At 38.6% G+C, this 20,493-nt stretch overlaps 1 protein-coding gene and 1 long non-coding RNA gene across 2 annotated transcripts in view; one reads left to right on the top strand and one right to left on the bottom strand.

Moving 5' to 3' along the window:
* LOC124721172 overlaps nt 1–2,783 on the top strand; it is a 93,978-nt gene extending 91,195 nt beyond the window's left edge. Inside the window, exon 3 of the long non-coding RNA XR_007006285.1 lies at nt 2,285–2,783. This is a non-coding gene — a long non-coding RNA (uncharacterized LOC124721172). The remainder of the gene's footprint in view (nt 1–2,284) is intronic.
* LOC124721171 (paired amphipathic helix protein Sin3b-like) overlaps nt 916–20,493 on the bottom strand; it is a 280,712-nt gene continuing 261,134 nt past the window's right edge. Inside the window, exons 22-24 of the mRNA XM_047246007.1 lie at nt 15,816–16,024; nt 11,164–11,407; nt 916–4,850 (exon numbers count right to left, since the gene is read on the bottom strand). Of these exons, the coding sequence (XP_047101963.1) occupies nt 4,602–4,850; nt 11,164–11,407; nt 15,816–16,024 (702 nt within the window). The 3' untranslated portion in view covers nt 916–4,601. The remainder of the gene's footprint in view (nt 4,851–11,163; nt 11,408–15,815; nt 16,025–20,493) is intronic.

Here is a 20,493-nt window from a genome sequence, read left to right as displayed (position 1 = left end):
TGATTAAGCTGCTATAAAATTGATATACAGACAAATAATCACATGATACAGCATCACAGAATTACTATTCTTAGTGCATTAATCAGAGGTTTGCACCAACAAACTACTTTGAACATTGTGACACAGACTGCATTCCAGTTTATAAGGCTTTTAGGAAGCAACACGCAAAAAGTAGTTAAAAAAGGTTGTGTCAGCAGTAATGTTCAAAGCAGTTTCTGGGTGCAATCTCTTGTTTAATGCAGCAATGTATCTTGTGATTGTCTGTATGCTGCTTTATGTTGCTTAATCACAAGCAGTTTCCAATTCATCATTGAATAATGCATTTCAAGTCACCACCATTAAACTCTGCCCACAGCTGCTGGTGGGCCCATTGGTATTGACTGACCATTGTGTCATCCCCCACCAATGGCATCATTGTATGTGGTAGGAGGGGTGTGGTGTCAGCACACTATGCTTCAGCTGTTGTCAGCTTTTGTGACCTGCAGCCACAACTAGTTTGGCAGGTAGTTCCTCAGTTGGCATCAGGAGGGTGAGTGCATCCCATTCCAGTCCTCCCACCACGGGAAAATCCCCAGCAGTACCAGGACTCAAACCCGGTCCACTGCAAGGCAGTCAGTCGTGATGACCAGTCGGACTCACTTGAGACCCTATTTATTTGTCACATGATTTCTGCTCATGGTAGGTTGGGTTATGATAATGAAACACCCTGTATGTATTTTTCACGACCTTGTCATTACAGATGGGGCTGTGCAAGAACATTTTAAATAGCCCTAATATCTATGTGACCAATTATATTTTCATTTGTTGCCTTCTTTCATATGTTGTAAACATGGGAAAGGATGTAGACCTGTAGTTTGCACAATACTTCTGAAAGAAAAGTTTTATTCTTGTTACATAGATTTTAAAGTGAGCAGAAATTACAGAGTTTACAACATTTCTCACATGAAGGAAAAAGGCTTAACAAAGTCAGATAACTATCAGTTACAGAAATTATACTAACCTAAACATACATTTTTAATACAACAGAAATGTTTTAGATGAGATGATACAGCAGCTCACATCTTGTGGTGGTGATTGGATATTAGAAAAAGAAAACCTTCATGACACACATTTTCCCTAAGAACATACAGATTTACTTGTGAATATTTCTTCATTTGCTGAGAAACATCAAATACATGCAAAACATATTATATTTAGCCAATATGGAAGTCACAACTAGAAGCTAAACATCAAGATACTTTTCTTTTAATAGTAAAACAGCATTTTTTAAACTACTGAGATATGATATCAGGGAGGAAAAATAAAAAAAATCTTACAAGGAGCAGTACTTGACAAAATAAACATGAGTATGTACAGGTAAAACTGTAAAACTTATCACAGCTAAGTACAATAGCACATCTAATGAATATCTTTAAAAACATACAATAGCATCAAAAAGGTGACAGAAGTAAATAACAATGAGCGAGGGGGTGTGGGGTGCGGGTGTTACATTATTACACACAAGATTCAGATTCAGTCATTGACTGTCACATTCTACACAGTGTGAACTGAGACAAGAAGACTATACTTATTCCTATTCACTAGTCTTGAATAAATAACCATTAAGTATGATTATATGAAGGGCCAGTTACATATAGGTACTGGAAAAAATTGTTATAGCTTATTAAAATGCAATGTTTTGTATTATAGCTGCAGCTTACTAAGTATCTACTGAGTTGAGATCTTTATATCACTTTCAGTGGAAAGTTTCTACAAATATTTATTAAGTCTATCCTATTGCATATTAACCCTTTCATTCCCAGTGTAGTTCCGAGACAACACCATAGTAAACGCTGTTATACATAGTATTGTGTGTGTTGATCCTTAAAATTGCCTTCTTGTTGATGGACAACATGCTTCTAATAAGAAATTTTGCCACTTGGTGGTCCATGTACCCATTTCAGGTGCATGAATTTTTTTGACTTGGAGTTCATGTTACACAACCGTTGGTAAGGTGTATTTATGTTCATTTTATTTTTATTTTACCAGTGAATTGTTATTTCTTTGGTACTATGGTGAAGATTATGCTTGTATTATTGCTCCAACAAAGTGACTATGAACAAAATGACATCTGAAGTAGTAATATATCTCGATACAGATGTATGAAGTCTAGGAAGAATGTTGGGAGTATAAGGTTAATAATTGTCAAGAAAAAGCAGTCGCCTATAGTTTGCTATTTGTATTAAGAAAGTGAGTGATAAATTGAGATATAATTATTGTAAATATTTCATTTGCTTTGTTTCAGGTTGTGCTGTGACTAGCATGCACGGTGGCCTTCGATTAGAGGCCAAAACTTAGAAAACTTGTATATATCGTAATTCCATTTTTCTGGTAGACTGAAATTAGACTATGACAGTGGAACATTCAGAAAAAATTATCACTGAGAAATCCATGAACTCGGTCCATGTATAAACAATGGCCATTTGTTAGAAATTTGTGATTTGTCTCATGATACTGATGATGATGATGATGACGATGATGATGACAATGATATTATATGATTATAATAATGCTGGTGATGAACTTTTCTGTTTATGTGACAAAATGTTTGTTACTGACAAAGCTCAGAATGTTGATTCCACCAGTGTAGTTCATTTAAAGCAGTCCCTTCCATCCATCCCTAAAGCAAATATTAGTAGCGTATCTGAAGTAAATTCATCTGTACCAGGGCCTAATATAACTTCACTTTTATCATGTAATTCACCTTTTTCCGAGACAAAACTATCTATCCAAAGAATCATAGTAATGAGTGTACATTCATGAAAATAAATTTTGAATCACCAAATATTATGTGGTGCAAGTACCTCCCATGCCCCGCAACAAATTTTAAAACTCCTCTCATGTATTTCAAAACGTTTATTACACGTGGTATTATAAAAGAAATCTGTATTCAAAGCAATTTGTTTGCTCATCAAAAAGATGGACAGGTACTCAGCTGTGTGGAAGTCGAAACTGAACAGTTTCTGGAAATTTTACTCCAAATAGGGCTTGTAAAAATGGTGGCTACCAAACTGTACTAATCTGTGATGTGTAGATACCCTCCTATTGCAGGTATAATGAGTTGAAATAGGTTCCGAAAAATTATGAAGTATTTTAGTACAGTGGATAACACCAATAAAAAACCAAGAACTGATCAAGACTATTTAAAATACAGACATTGCTCGACACACTTCTTTGCAGTATGAAAGTAATTCCAGTAGAATAATACAATTCTGTTGGCAAACAGGCTGCGCCATTCCAAGGCTGCAGTTACTTGAAACAGTACATTCAAAATAAACCCCACAAATGGGGTTTCAAACTTTTCATGTGGGTAGGTCCATTTGTAATTATGTACGAGTTTTGTCCTTATGTGGGTAAACGTACCTATGATGGTTTTGGACTTGGATTTTCTGGATGGTAGTGGCACTTTGTTAAGATTTACCTGAAGGACAAAAATTCTATGTATATTTTCATAATTGGTTCTCATCCTTGCAACTGGCAGTAGCACTAAAAGATAAAGGTACAATCTGTGTTGGCACCGTTAGACAGGATCTGTGTTGGCACTAGTAGGCAGGACAGAATGGGAAAAATCCTTTGCCAAATGAAAGAGATCTGAAGAAACTGGGGCATGTTAGCAAAAGCTCGAGAATTGAAACCAAGTCTAACCTGTCCCTTATATGTTGATTTGATAAGAAAACCATCAATCTCATATCATCATATGCTGCCAGAGCGCTGGAACTGAAATGGAAAATTTGGCGTGCTATAGAAAAAAGGACTGATAGACAGACCATTTGTTGCAAAAGAGTTCAGTACATTCATGGGAGGTGTTGATAAAGCTGACATGCCTCTGGAGCTGTATAGAATTGACATACTATCTAAGAAGTGGTGTATAAGACTGGTTTTCTGATCTCTGGGGTAGCAGTTGTAAACAGCTGGCTATTGCACAGGTGATGTCAAGGGCAACTGCAGAAAACCAATGAGTACTCACTGAAGCAATTTCAAGCTGATATATCAACAGGTTTGACAAAGAGTGGAAAAGCTGACACGAAAAGGGAAGGGAGACTGCACAGAAGTGAGAAACATTTAAAGAAAAGAAAGGTGCAGCTATCAACAGATCTAGGTACTGGTGTCAAATATGACAATATTGGACATTGCCCAGAGTATGATGTCAAGCAAGGACAGTGCAAACTATGCCCAAAAGGCTTTGCACATATCATGCGCAGAAAATATGGGGTACATTTCTGTTTGATGGCAAAAAAGAATTGTTTCAGAGACTATCACATGAAGTCGTGTGTATTTCGAGAAACTGCTGGTGTCTTTATTTCAGTTGTCAATTTCTATTTTTCATAAACTGTTACTTTTATTTCATTTTTGTACCTAGTAATGCTAACAGTTTCACCAAATAATGTGTTAATTGATTTCAGATTTATAATATTTTCCATCTGTTGGGTATATACTCAATTTTAGTTTCTCCAAAGCTGAATTCATAATGTGGGAATGAAAGGGTTAAAGATAAAGCAGTAGTAGTAAATTTCACATATAGACCATTTACTCTAACTACATCTACATTTTTCAGTAGTACTTTATTCTTCACTTGACCCACTTGGTGCGCTTAGTCTTTCCACCCGATATCGATTGTATGATCGATAGGGGGGACTGTTTGCATCATTAACTGTTACAACATGAGTTCTGTTTGGAACAAAACTCTCACCACGGCCCATTAACCAGTCTTCGCATGCCCTGTGCTGCATCTCTGAGACATTGGCTGCCACCCAACTGACATGCCAACGGCGGAATTTGAGCCCAAGTCTCAAAGATATGGAAGAATGTAACTGTAACAAACCAAACAGATAAAATACAAGCATAACTACACAAAAAATCTTAGTCATATATTTGTTAAAAGTAAATTCTAACTAACCAATTAGTCTCTCAATATAGTTCTCAGTTTAAGCACTTTCTTACAACAGCAGTCTGCAGGCAGGCATTAATCAGTATAATAAGATGTAGTCATATGAAAACAATACACTTTTGCAGGAAAGTATTATATGAAAAAGGTGTTATGAATTATTTCACATCAAATAACTAAAGTCATGCAATTATATGTTTTTTTAAGACATTATAAATAATGTGTGTAGTATTTTGGCTGCAAAAACTGGTACCGGTAACTGTAAATTATTGGGTGTGATCCTACATGAAAATATTTAGTGAGTACACCATATTAATTTTAAATCAGTATTGGCACATATCTCCTTAGCTAACTGTTAATGATAGCTAAAAATCTAACAACAGAAACTCCAGGTTGGAATATCAAACATATAAGGAAAAGATTGATTGCTACTCACAGTAAAGATGACACATTGAGTTGCAGATGGGCATAATGAAAATACACTTACACATTTGCTTTCAGCCAAAACCTTCAGAAAAGAAAATAAATATTCACACATTCATTCACACAAGCAAGCACATCTCATGCACACATAACTGAGAACTTCAGCAGTTTGAACTAGAATGCAGCTGTCAGATAGAATGGAAGCGGCAATCTGGAGGAAGCAAGCAAGGTAAGGTAATGGACAGCAGAATACAGGTGGTGGTGGGGAGGGGGGGGGGGGGGGGAGGGGGTGCAGGGACTAGACTGCCAACAGGTACATTGTTGGGTTGCTGTGGGCAGGGAGGTGGGAGGAGGAATGGGAGCAGAAAAAGATGAGAGTGAGGAAAGGGAAAGAAATGGCGGGTGCATTGGCAGAGGGTGGCACATAAAGACGGTGAGGGGGCGAGAATAGGGAGGAAGTGATAGGACGGGTGGGGGGGGGGGGGGGGGGAGGGGGAAGCTGTTGGGTGGAGGGTGTGGGGACAGTAGGTTAAGGCTGGGATAATTTTGGGAGTGTAGAATGTGTTGTAAAGATAACTCCCATCAGCATGGTTCAGAAAAGCTGGTGGTGGAGGGGAGGATCCAGATGGCTTGGGTAGTGAAGCAGCCATTGAAATCAAGCATATTATATTCCTCTACATGTTGTGTCACAAGGTAGCCTACTTTGTTTTGGCCACAGTTTTGCGATGGCCGTTCATCCTGGTGCACAGCTGGTTGTTAGTCATACCAGTACAAAACATGCCTGCTTTCCCAGGTGTCCCAGCTTCTGATGGAGTGGAGGAGATCAGTGGCCAGAAAATTGGCACACTGGGTTGAGGAGGGCAACATGAAGAAGATGGGAAGAAGGTGTTGAGGTTGTCAAGGAATAAGAGCATATCTGAGTCCAGGTTATGAAGATATCATCAATGAATCTGGACCAGACTAGGCTAGAGAGGTCTCCTCTAGATGCCCCGTAGACAGGTTGGCATTGTAGTGTGACATGCAGGTGTCCATGGCTGTGACATGGATTTGTTTGTATACCTTCCCTTTAAAGAGGAACTACCTTCCTGAACACTGACCTCTTCCTCTCTGATGGATCCATCAACACCTCTGTTGACATTAAATCCACCACCTACCAACAGTACCTGCATTTCGACAGCTGCCATACCTTCCACACCAAAAAATCCCTCCCGTACAGTCTGGCCACCCGGGGACAGTGTATCCGCAGTGACAACTCCCTTGCCCTGTATGCTGAGGGCCTCATGAAGGGGCTTCACAGGCAGGCACTAACCACAGATCTAGCCCGCAAATAGATCTCCCATGCCATTTCCCTACACACCACCAATCCTCCCACCACCACCCTCAAGAACCAGCTACAACGGAATGCCCCGTTGTCTCCCAGTACCACTCTGGACTGGAACAGCTGAACCACATCCTTTACCAGGGCTTTGATTACCTTTCATCATGCCCTGAAATGAGGGACAGCCTACTCAAGATCCTATCTATCCCTCCAAAAAGTGGTGTTCCATTCCCCTCCCAACTTTGACAACATCCTAGTCCTTCCCTATGCCACTCCCAATCCCAACCACTTGCCACAGGGGTCATATCCCTGTGGAAGACCCAGCTGCAAGACCTGCCCAATCCACCCACCCAGCACTTCCTATTCCAGTCCTGGCACATGATTAACCTACCCCATCAGAGGCCAGGCTACCTGTAAAGCATCTGTTGTCATACACCAGCTCTACTGCAATCATAGCACAGCTTTTTATACATGATTAGCAACTAGCTGTCCACCAGGATGAACAGCCACCGCAAAACTGTGGCCAAGAACACAGCAGACCGCCCAGTGGCACAACATGCAACTGAAAATAAGATACTTGATTTCAATGGCTGCTTCACTACCCAGACCATCTGGATCCTTCCCTCCACCACCAGCTTTTCTGAACTGCACAGAAGGGAGTTCTCTTTACAACACATTCTCCACTCCTGAAATCATCCCGGCCTCAACCTACATAGCCTACTGTCTCCATACCCTCCACCCAACAGTTTCCACTCCCCTCTCTTATCACCTACTATTCCCCCCCCCTCCCCAACTCCCTGCTCTACAGCCTCCTGACTCTGCACTCGTTGGCATTCTAGTCTCTGCATGCTCCGCCAGACAATGCTCTTTTCTCTCCCCCCCCCCCCCCCCCCCCCCCCAATACCCTGCTATCCCGTCCCCTTCCCGACACATTGCCTCCAGTTGCATTCCAATCTGAGTGGCTGGAGTTGGCAGTGATGTGTGCATGAAATGTGCTTTCTCGTGTGAATGAAAGTGTGTGTGTGTGTGTGTGTGTGTGTGTGTGTGTGTGTGTGTGTGTGTGTGTGTGTGACTTGCTGCAAAATTTCGGTGCAAGCAGAAATGCTTAACAATGTAATGTTCATTAACTACATTTTTGTGGGTCAACAAACTGAATAAAATCAGCGCAGTGATGTACAAGGTCACAATAATTGGATAAAATATAACTACCATTACATAAATCATTTTTGACAGAAAATTCTTCATTTCATTCAAAATAATTTTTAGTGAGAAATCTAACATTCACTGTTGTATTATGTAACACTTCTTGAGCTAAAAACCAATTTAAATAAGAATCAGTAGCATACGAACTATAATGCAAGAAATATAAATGAGATGCACACAGATTTCTTAATTGCAATAATATTAATTCTGACATTTAAAAAAAGCCTTCAGATCACTAACTGAATGAAAAACGTAAATAACCGAATTTCAATGGCTATATGTAATGCTAACCATTGTAGGATATGACAAAACAAACTCTTTGACATCGTTACACCTCAAGCCTCTCCCACACTAACAGTGTTTACTTGTTTAGTGGCCATGGCTCTGCTATAAATGAGACTAACTTGTTTACAAGATGAAGGAATCAGGAATGCTCTTGATTAAGAAGGTGGGAAGAATAGGTTTTAAAGACTCATCAGGGAAGAGGTCATTACAGACAGAGCAAAAGATTAGACTGGACAGTGATGAGGGGACAGAATCCCTCTGTCCTTTTCACAGATTTTCCAGTATTTACTTTATGTGAGTTACAGAAAACACACAAAAACACCAACCTTTATGGCCAGATAGGAACGTTCTTGGTTAAGATGCCATTATAGCCATTCACTTATGTGTTGAGTGGTTTCAGAAACTGCAAAACCTGATCAAGTATCAAGTTTGTGACTGGTGAAATATGGCCCAATGTGTTACATGATTGAAACTTTTTGTTCTGTTGGATCAATTCATACTTCATTCTGGTGAATATTCAGTCATATATTTTGTTTTGAGGAAAACAGCAGAATAAATATTACCAAATATTTTGTGTGTACATAATGCATCATAATGAAAGGCTTGATAAATTCCTGAAAAGAATAGGAGCAGTGTCACACAATCAAAGTTTCCAATCAAAATCAGCAGTCTGGTCACTCACTTTTCTGTACAGTAGATAAGTACACAAAGTCTGCGTGCAGTTTAGTTTTCTGCACTGTGTCTACTTAGTAAATGTTGTACACGTATTTCATGTAATGTAAAGCAAATGGCATCAGTGTTAAGTTCCTATACACTGGACAATGGGTTTACATGAAACTCACAAGCAACAGTACACACTGTTCTGTGTGAATTTTCTTGTTAAAATGTCCTATGTGAATGAGCATAGTTTATCTTAAGTATGATTTTTAAGAGCATAACAGAAATGGAAGTGTCTGCATCCACAGGGAAGTGTCTGCATCCACAGCTGAAGACTTAGTAAATCTAGACTGCCACACAGAAGACCCTTTCCTGACCCCTGCTACTGCCTAGGATTTTTCCTCTACCTGAAAGGACTGGAATGGAGTCCGCTCAGACCAAGGAGTTACCTGAGGGAGAAGTAGTGACTCATATTTCATGACATGACATAATTATTATAATATTGGTGTGTTAAATACGTGTTATTCCTACACTGACATCTGAGGCCTAATACAGGTGAGAAATAGCCATCAATTGGCACACCATCATGCATGAGATTTGTTTTACCCACTGCCACAGGTAAATTATCAGTAAGTCTAACTATTGCATAGAGGACCAGGATATTTAATCGATGTGACTGTGTCAAAAAACAAACCACTTATGTTGTATTTGAACATTACATGATTGTTTTCCCTACTCATCCACATTAACTTAAATTTTTCTACATTTAAAGCAAGCTGCCATTCATCACCCAAATTAGAAACTCTGTTCAAGTCATCCTGTATCCTCCAACAGTCACTCAATGATGACACGTTCCTGTACACCATAGTGTCATCAGCAAACACCCGTAAATTGCTGCTCACCCTGTGATGCTGACAAATGCACATGCAACTGTAGTGACTTCTACTTCTTTTAACACAAAAGTTCAGAAATTTTCTTCTTCTTGCAAGTGAGTAACACAAGCAGAAGCAAAGTACTTAGGTCCTAGAAAAGGGAAATGAGAGGGTTTAAGACTGTGGTCATCAAACGTTTTTGCTCAAGAGCCAAAACTGACAATGCCGAGTGACACCTTGGGCCACATATGCACCAAACTTACTATTAATTGGTAACCTATATAGATTTGTATATTATGAGTCCACAGTGGACTAGCTATAGCAAGGGTATGACAAGTTGGCTGCCTGCCCACAAATACTGGTCGTTAAAAGTTGGCACCATTCGGAACACTCAGTTTGACTGTTCTCTGATTCAGATTGCTGTCGTCCTCGGTGACCCCAAAGTTACGAAATTATAATTGCCTGATGAGGTGTTCTATTGTTGTCTGTGTGAGCGGATGATTAACTGATTAAGAACAGTAATTGTACTTATATTTCAATGCATCACAAATGTTTACTAAATGTTTTGGCTGTCAGTTTTCTTCTACTGAATGCATTGTATTATAACACAGTTAATGTAATGCCATATTTAATTTCTTATTTCCTGCTATGAATGTGTGCCGCATCTGAAGATGACAATCTCTATGATGGGCATTCATGAACCCATGTTACTTACGCTTGAAATTAAAAGCATAGCAGCTGATCGGTACGAGTTACACATGCTCATTTGTTGTCAGTACTGGAAGACTAACAATAAAACACACCCCTCTCTCATCGCCTAACCACGCAGAGGCAATGCTGCTTGCACTCTACCTCTGAGGTATGCGGCCAACTTTACTGGGCTCATGGCCGAATTCAGCAACGTTAATTAAAATTAAGCACATCTTAAAATTGTCTCTGTATGTATTTCTGTTTGTTACTGAGCAGGAAGACAACATTCTTCAGAAGCTCAGATCCATGGGTCACAATTATACTTGATGTGAGCCACTTGTGGCCTGTGGTGCATCAGTTGACGACCACAGGCTTAAGCTGTCCAACATATACAGAAGGGTTCAGCTTACTTATTGAGATGATGCCATTGGCAAGAGAAGTGTGCACAGATGGATAAAGTATTTTACAGAATGGGGAACTACCATCAAATGCACACTATGTTGAGTAACAACTTTTTATAGAGGAAGGGGCACTGACTACACATGCAATTTGAACAGTCTTTATTAATAAATAAAGAATTTATAACTAGTATTACACTTCTTTTAGTACAGTTTTCATATTCTATTAAATGAAGTTTTCCTGAAAGCTAAGACCAGTGAGTTTCCCTTTGTTATACATGCAAGAAATGTGCTCTAGTAAGGGTCACAGTAAGTGTTCAGTTTGTAACATCATCAATGAACAATTGCATACGCGTGCAGGCTAAATTTAAGGATGTAAGGAAAGTAGCGTACCTGATGTGCCCTGTGAAATGCTTTTCGTCTGTAAAGATAATTTTCTTGATTTACAACAAAAACCATGCGATACTGATTAATATTGAAGTTACAGAAAGTGCTATCAGCGGCTCTGACTTCTGTGGCATTCGTAAGCGTCTCCTCTTCTTGGTTGGTTGAAGAAACAATGTTTGTATCTTCTTCTTCTTCTTCTTCTTCTTCCTCTTCCTCTTCTTCTTCTTCTTCTTCTTCCTCATCTGAACTGCTGTAAATGAAGAGTGATCAAAAGTGAAATGAGTGCTCTAACATGACAAAAGTACTTAAGTCTGATATAATTTATGCCGTGTGTCTGTAAGCTGAACAGTGGAATGAGTAAAGGAAACCACTTATCACGCAGACATTGAGATCCTCAGCACATGCACACGTGCACCGCGCACACACGCACGCACACACACATGCACATTATTGTCTTGGAGTTGTGGCATGACTACCATTACTCATTGCTTGTTTGTATTCCACCCAGGATTATGTTTTGCCCAATGATTAAGATGGTGTGCAGATGTAGAATGTAGATTGGGCTAATCGCTCCTGCTTCAAATAACGTATGTGCACACACTATAGAAACTTGAATCAAAATGCAAACATACAAATTTAAGCTTTACTGTGATTTACCTGTAGACCAAACACAGATAACTGACAAAATAATGGAAATGCCTAAGTAAGGTTCATTAAAACGGAAAAAGAAAACAGTGTCATATCTCATGGCCAATTAGGTCATAAGATATGAAGAATGAGTATCACTGGAAAAGGATAGGAGAGGGAACCAACTACAGTTCTGTTTACAGACACATCTCGACATTCTCCTGCAACCGTTCTACAGGAAATCTAAATCTGAATGGCCAGACATGAACTTGAGCTCCTGTTACTTCCAAATAATATTCCTGCATCTTACCTATGGTGCCACCTTGTACAGACACAACTAAAATAACAATGGGCCAATACTAGTCTACCACACAGGGGCCAGTTGTTCAAAAATGGATGAATATAACTTGTGGACAGTTTCCAGAGGCCTTTTGTGCTATTGATCAAGCAGTGCAGTGTTGTACAGTGTCACTGATTATGAACACAGGAATTTGTACCATAACATTTGCCTGAAAACAGATTAAAGACTTTTGATAAATGCTAAATTTGACTTATTTTGTGGGCCCCAGGAGGTGTTGGAAATTCTCGTGTGCTCATTAAACCACAGATAAACAGAGGTATCAGTGTGAGGGCCTTTTTATATTGAAATACAATGCATTCATTGGGAAGCATCTGTAACTTATGATGCACTTTATTACATAAAACAGTGATGCAATTCTTGGCTACAGTTCATTCCTGCAGAGCATAAATGGGACTAATAAATTAAACTTCAGCCTACAACACCAAAGATTTAATAGCCAGAACAAGGTAGTTAAGCTGCTTTGAGAAATAATACATAAACTTCATCTGTTTTCCAAAACAATGTGAGGAATGATTATCATACCATTTTACTCTCACTGAATCATTTATGTTCCACATTACATTGTCATAACACAAATTATGTCATGGCACTGCGTTCTTAGAAATAACCACAGGATTAGAGATTACCACCCAGTTGCTGACATTCAGTTTGTTCACATCACATTGGATTGTGATGGCAGAAAGAGTGTGTTAAATGTTTGGACTGACTTCTGATGTGCCTCATGTCCAACTACTAGATCATTCTTAAAGCCAGCACATGAGCTGATTCCTGAGCGTAGTTGTTTCCATTAATTTTGAAATCATATATAATTTATACCTTGTTTGTGCATTATACTGCTAGTTTACAATTTTATTCTACTGAGCCAGAGCTCAAGAAGTAATATTTTATGCAAATGTATGCCAAAGTAATCTATGGTGAAACAAACAAATTCAATGGAAAAAGTTTAGACAGATCATAAGAACTGAATGTGGTGACCAGAGTGACTGAGTTGATGACGATGAAAGAGTTTTGAGTGCTTGACTCATTCAACACAGGAAATACATATATGCTTGACATACTCATGAGTAAGGAAACAGTGCAGTTGTTCATGCACATACAAAAATTCTGGAAAAGAATGTTATCTAATTTGAAAGCTTTTGAACTAACAGAAATGTTTTCAGAATGTTCTATTACTTTTGCTCTGTTTAAACCTATAAGATTGACCATCACTAATCCAACTGTAATTAATGAAGTTGTTTGTTACAACAGTCGGGTACATAGGTTAGTGCTCAAGCATAGCAATTCTGTTTGAGAATAAATAAATTAATGCAAAACTTAGCTTTTTCCCTATTACTTGAGATTTGTAAGATTCCAGGCATGAGATCAAGTTATCTTAATACTAATGGATTGATTTCCTTTAACCATGTTTCATATTATCTGGGTATACATTAAATGTAGAAACACACTTTTATTGGCCACAGTTTGATGCTACGCACTTTTTCCAATGAGGTGCCAATGTATTAATGTTGCTTTAGTACAAGCTTGCTTTCAGTTTAAAAAAAAAAAAACTCCTCAAAACTGGTTTTGACAGTTGTATCTGTGGTGAAGGTTATTTAGATAGCCTTGTCCTGTATAGATTATAAGTTGCTGGTTGCCGAAGAAACTGCCTCATCATATATTCCATATTCCTAGCACTTACTTCCTCCTTGGCAGGTACCTAGGGCACTTCTATTTCATTCACGTGAATGCTTCTACTGATACTAAAATTGTCAGTTCTGTGGTATAGCATGGCTTCTACACGACATCCTTTCAATTCACGCTGCTGCATATCACATGGGAGAATCTCTGGTTATAGTATTTGGAAATATCAGGACATCTACAAGCTTTGATGGGCTTATTTAAGACAACTGTTCCAGATATGCAGGAGGTCTGGATTTGTATTTATGCTTGACAATGATTTTCAGCAATATGAGTTCACCCCCCGCCTCGCCCCCCCCAACCCCGCCCGCCACACACACACACACACACACACACACACACACACACACACACACAGAGAGAGAGAGAGAGAGAGAGAGAGAGAGTTGGGGGAGGGAGCAATGGAAGGAGGAGGGTGGAATGTGGTTACCACACCATACATGTTTGCAATGATGAACACAACAATTGTTACAGAAATCACTTATTATATAATGGATTTACCTGCTGCAGTTTATTTTTCTACCCCCTGTGTAGATGGGTAAGAAACATACCCATACTGCATCAACTGTGTAGCACTGTTCTTGAGCCATCCATTAATTTAACACTATTGAAGCCTGCGGTATGCAGCAGATGACATACACAGTTGATGCCAGAAAGGAGTGGATATCATCATTAATTATGAATGGGAAATAGTTTGACACACACTGGAAGCTTTCTACTGGACACAATAACATTACAATGACAGTGGAAATGGTCAGAATAAAGGTAACATTTTGATGCTAGTAGAATAAGAATTTCATCAAGTTTGATCCAGTTATCCCTAAACTGCCTTTACTAATGACAGCATTGCCTATGTATGAGGATGTGCTAAAAAGTAATCCCTCTGATTTTCTTTATTTTTGTGAAAACTATTAAAGCTTTTTAAATAAAACAAATATTATTAACATTCTACATCTTTATTCTTCATGTCTATGTATTAGCAACCCTCTGCCAATACAGGGTTCCGAATTGTAGCATGTACTTTGATAATGTGTAACTTAATTATGACAGAGTGTGAGAAACAGTTTCTCATAATTGAGTTTCAAATTTGAAGAGTTTGTCCACACTTGAAGCACACTGCCAGACCACAAATGAGTGCTGCAACATCTGCAGTAACCAGATGCTTTTGGTTCACTGTCATCTATCAATCTCCATACAGTCCCAACTTGGCTCCAGCCGATTTTTGACTGTTTTTGAAACTTAATGAACACCTTTGAGGACTTCATTTTGATAGTGACGAAGCAGTGCAAGCAGAGGTGAGGTTGTGGCTCCTTCGACAAAGTCAATTGTTCCGCAGTGATGGTATCAACAAACTGGTCTCTCATTGGGAAAAATATGTTTGTCGCCAGGGTGACTATCTTGAAAGATAAATATGTAGACATGAAGAGTAAGGATTTAGAATGTTAGTAACCTTTGTTCTATTTAAAAATCTGGAAGAGTTTTCACATAAATTTTGAGGCATTACTTTCCAGCACGCCCTCATGGATGGATAATCTGCATATTCAATATTTTCTATTGCAGAGATACAGGCAATTGTTAAAGATTTGTTGTAAGGCCTGAAACAAGAAGTTATGTTAGTGCAGTATTGGAAAGATGCTTCAATGTGCAACATAACTGCCCAAGAGTAAACAGTGTACTTATCTATATGTGTAGACTTTTTATGTACACTGAATTAGATTACTAGAAAATGGGGAACTTTAACGTGCTTGAAAGGTTCCTATATTACTATTTTCTAATGCAAATAGTAAGTGCATTCCTCCTGTATTGGCTGTATATTATGGCGAATGCTGCTTTTTAATCCATTCCCAACATACTCTGACAATTTGAATTCACATGAATTGGTATTTGTGCAGGCTGTTCACAATCTAACACATTAATATCACAATATTAGTACTATTAGAAGCTCTATACCAAGTCAAGTTTAAGAAAAAATAAAATTTTGATGATTACTTACCTTTCACTGTTTTTTCTCTCAGAATCCTCCTGGTTTTCATCAATTTCCTGTTTGTCCTCCAATTCACATATATATTTTCTATCACCCATTCTATCTTCTGAATAATCTGTCAGCATACCCAAATGACCTGAACGTTGTCTCCACATACGAACATTTCTAGGTAAGAATACTGGCTTCCTTCTTTGTGCACTGCCAATTTCTGATTCCAGCTGGTACACAAAATTAAATCTGTGTTATGAACTCATTCTTATAGTGCTATATATGCAGTATGTCATACAGCAGAGGGAAAAAATAAAATCCAGTTTATTAATCTGTCTCCTATGATTTTTTTTCTATATCTGAGAAATATTAATAGTTTGGGGCTTGAACAATAACTGGAAGTAATGATAGATTAAACAACTTTATATAATATCTAATATACTGATGTGTTAGTACTGAAATGTATCCTAATGAATTACCAATTTGAAAAAAATAGGTCAAACAAGAGTAACACATACCAAACATGGAATATAAAACAGTAATCTACAAAAAAGTTACTTTTACATGGAGACATGTCATACAGATCACACAAAAGCATCTAAGCAACTAAGGATTTTACTAGTACCATTTTATGTTTTGTTGTGATTGAAACTTTTTGATTCAATTACCTTCCAGCTTATCAGTTAATAGATTCAGAGAAATTTTATTTAAAGATATGACACTAATCTATTTTTTTAAAGTGTACAACATCAAAATTTTGTAGGGATATTGCTGGCCATTGGCATGTGTGTCGAGAGTGAAGTTTGCAATTGTCATTCTATGTGGAACCCATGTCAGAAGATACTCATTCAAATGGTTGTTGTGCTTTACTGACTTCCAGAATGAATATACTCGAGTGTGAAGTTATAAATCGTGAAACTAAATACAAAAATGGTGCATTATGCTCCCTCTCTTAAGCAAAAGAAAGAAAAACTTTCTGCAATCTACAGGTTCCTGATGTATTTTATACAGGCTTTATTTCTGTATGAAATGCCACATGGAATCCTAATAATCACACTATATTTATCCTTAATATGCTGCAAAGATATTGTTGGTTGTTATGACTTCATATAGCAGAATGCTTGTGGACTAATTGATAAGAACCTCCACGTCAACATCAAATTAGAAAGGAAACTTGGAGGAAGGTCAATTAAATTTTCAGAACAGCCTCTGAAATGAGCCTACAATAAAAATTTTATAAATTGCTTTCTCTTAGTTTAAAGTTAACTGTAACTTCATCCACGTAAGCAATAAAAAATGGTTTTTACTGTATGTGTGGTGCACATGAATCCAGTTTGTATTATTGTAATATCAATGCCTATCCAGGTAAGAGAGAAGAAGAAATATTTAGTGAATTTCCTGTGACATCAAAATCTGCCTGAAGTAAGTTAAAGTCTTCATTTAAATACAGTAGGAAAGTTCCGGTAGAATGAAAATAATTTAGGAGTAAAGGAGACCATTCACCAAATAGCGCACACACACACACACACACACACACACACACACAGAGAGAGAGAGAGAGAGAGAGAGAGAGAGAGAGAGAGAGAGAACATAGTGCCGGCTAGATGTACAATGCAGGGATTACAGTTCGGCGGGCGGACTAGATAGGGGTGGGGTGGAATAGGTTATGTAGAGGGGACAGAGGTGGGAACCAGGAAGAGAGGTTGGGTGGGGGTGGTTAGCTGGTGGCTTGGAGGGGTGGCTGGTGCACTGGCTAGGCACATTATGTACAGATACCGGAGCCAGTGGAGAGTGGCGCATGATGACGGTGACGTAGAGACATGGACTGGGAAGAGGTGTGGGAACAATTGGTTAATGGAGGTTGAGGCCAGGGGTTATGGGAGCAAAAGATGTGTTGCAAGGGTTAATTCCCACCTGTGTAGTTCAGAAAAGCTGATGGTCATGGGAAGTATCCAGATGGTCCAGGTTGTGAAGCAGCCACTGAACTAGAGCATGTTGTGTTAAGCTGCATATTGTGCCATTGGATGGTCAGCTTCGTTCCTAGCCACAGTTTGGTGGAGATCATTCAATTTGGTGGACAGATGGTTGGCTGTCATACCGACCTGGAAAGCTGTGCAGTGACTGCAGCAGAGTTGGCTTACCACATGGCAGCTTTCACAGGTGGTTATGTCTCAGATGGGGTAGGATAAGCCTGTGACAGGACTGGAGTCAGAAGTGCTACTCCAGTCCTGTCACAGTCTTATCTTACCCTGTCAGAGACAGGGCCAGGTGTGGAATCTGTCATGTCATATATCAACTCTTCTGCAATTATTGCACAGATTTTTTGTCGGTCTGACAATCAACCAGCTGCCCAGTACAAAAAAACATGCAGCTGACTACAACATGCTTGATTACAATGGCTGCTTCACAACCAGGGCTATCTGGATCCTTCCGTCCACCACCAAGCCTTTCCAAACTACGCAGATTGGAATTATCCGTGCAACACATCCTTTGCTCCCATGACCATCCTGGCCTCAGTCTCCATTAACACACTGTCCTGATAACCTTGACACAACAGTTTCCTCTTCCTCTGTGTTGTCACTCCCCCTCCCCCCCCCCCCCTACCAATGCCCTGTCTTGACATCACCATCACCATGTGCCACTCTCCACTGGCTCTGGTACTTGTGCATCTGCCATACCTCTGTCCCATATTACTACCCAACAAACTAGCTGTCTTCTTCCAAGGCACTACCCACCCCCACCCCTCTTCCTGCTTCCCTCCTCTCCCCCCTTAGTCCACCTACTGATCTGCAATTGTGGCAGTATGAATCCACCCAGCAATGTACAAGGTTTCCCAGTGTGCGTGTGTGGAGTGGGGGAGGGGGGGGGGGGGTGCGGCGGCTTGCATGTTTTGTACTCTAGCTTGACAAAGGATTTATCCTGAAAGCTAGCAAGTTTTCTATTTGTTTTATGTGTTTCTGTTGATGATTCAACACTTCTGCCATTCAGTGAGTTGTGACTTTTAATCATAAATTATTTAATGACTTAGTTTCTAATTTACTTACTACATCCTTCAGCAAACACCGTGTCATAAAAAAGAATCATCATCTATTTTACTCTACATTTACTATGGCATTCATTGCTAGTAGGTAGACAGGAAGGTTATAACTTCACATCCTGTGTATATTAATGTCATTAGAAATGGAGAGTTGCTTAGCTGTGCCCCATCAAAGGAACAATCCAGTGTTCATGTGATGTGATTGTGTGATACAAAGAAAAACACAAATCAGAACAACCAGATGATAATTTTACTCCCCTCCACCAAAACAGGAGATAATGTAGTCACTTTCAATTACACTCATCCTCCTTATACTTGATGGTATCATTATTTGGTGTATGTGCAATTTATTAGCCACACTGCACTCTTATTACTGTGTTACATATTATGTATTCAAAATATATTTTACCTCACTTGGTAATTTCTTTATTTTGAATATGAAAATTAGTCAATATTCATCAATATCTATGTCAAAATGGTAATAAGCAATGAAATGTGTAAGTTGTTTTTTATTTTTTTTATTTTTTTTTTTTAAACAAAGAAGCTATCTATCAAGCATCAAGGAAAACGGAAAGCAAGTAAAGTATAAAATTACTTTCAAAGAGACTTGATGAAGTGAATGATAGATATGGTTCAAGTGATTTCTGACACATATTTCAGGCAAGAAATGAGTCCAGCAATTGCTCAATTTGCAACAAAAACATTGTTCAGCAATTTCTTACTGATATCACTAATTATCCAGAATTACGGACATCATAACAAATGGCAAACAGTGGGTGCAAGACTATGAAATCAAAACAAATAGCCAATCATAGCAATTAAGGCCATCTAAAGGAATAAGACTGAAACACATACTGAAGTTTATTTCTGATATTGAAGCCCCACTTATTGTTTTCTTTAATTACAAAATATCATAATGGATTCCTACAACTGGACAAAACATTTTTTGTGATTTTAGGCCTTTTGTGATACAATTTGGAGAAAATATCAGAATCATAAGTCACCAAATATATTATAATAATTATTCTGTTCAAACTTCACAGGTAATTCAATTTTAGCTCAAACAACATCACTTTGTGATGCTAGAGCCTAATATTTACTGAATATGACTTCTAGTGACAGTTTTTTCTTTGTGGCATGCATGAAGAAGACATTAAATATATATTTATATTATTACATAAGGGCTAAATTACAAACTGAGCTGAAGAGTACACATCAGTGTGCATGTCACAGATGTTTTTTGGAGTGCATTATAGTTACAAAAGTGTTAAAAACTCTCATCACTTCTTGATCACAAAATATAACCACAGAGGTTCTATTCAATGTATTCAGTGTGTGTGTGTGTGTGTGTGTGTGTGTGTGTGTGTGTGTGTGTGTGTGTGTGTGTGTGTGTGTGCGCGCGCACGTGTGTGTGTGGTACATATGAAAGGACAGTGCAGGTAAGCCTGAGAAATTGGAAGTTGTAGCCATGACAATCAACAAATCAGAGATAAGAGGAGAGAGCCTAAATAGGAGTAAAGAATCAAAGCAAAGAGGTTGACAGACATAAGTTGCGAAATAAATAATTCATGTGGAATCCAAAACAAAGTTTTCATCAGAGGTACATGACAGTACTTCTTATTTGATAGAAAAATATTTTTCACTTGTATCGGTCAAAACCAA

Source organism: Schistocerca piceifrons, chromosome X (genome assembly GCF_021461385.2).
Source record: "Schistocerca piceifrons isolate TAMUIC-IGC-003096 chromosome X, iqSchPice1.1, whole genome shotgun sequence".
Taxonomy (NCBI): Eukaryota; Metazoa; Arthropoda; class Insecta; order Orthoptera; family Acrididae; genus Schistocerca; species Schistocerca piceifrons.
This window is presented reverse-complemented; position numbering and strand designations above follow the sequence as displayed.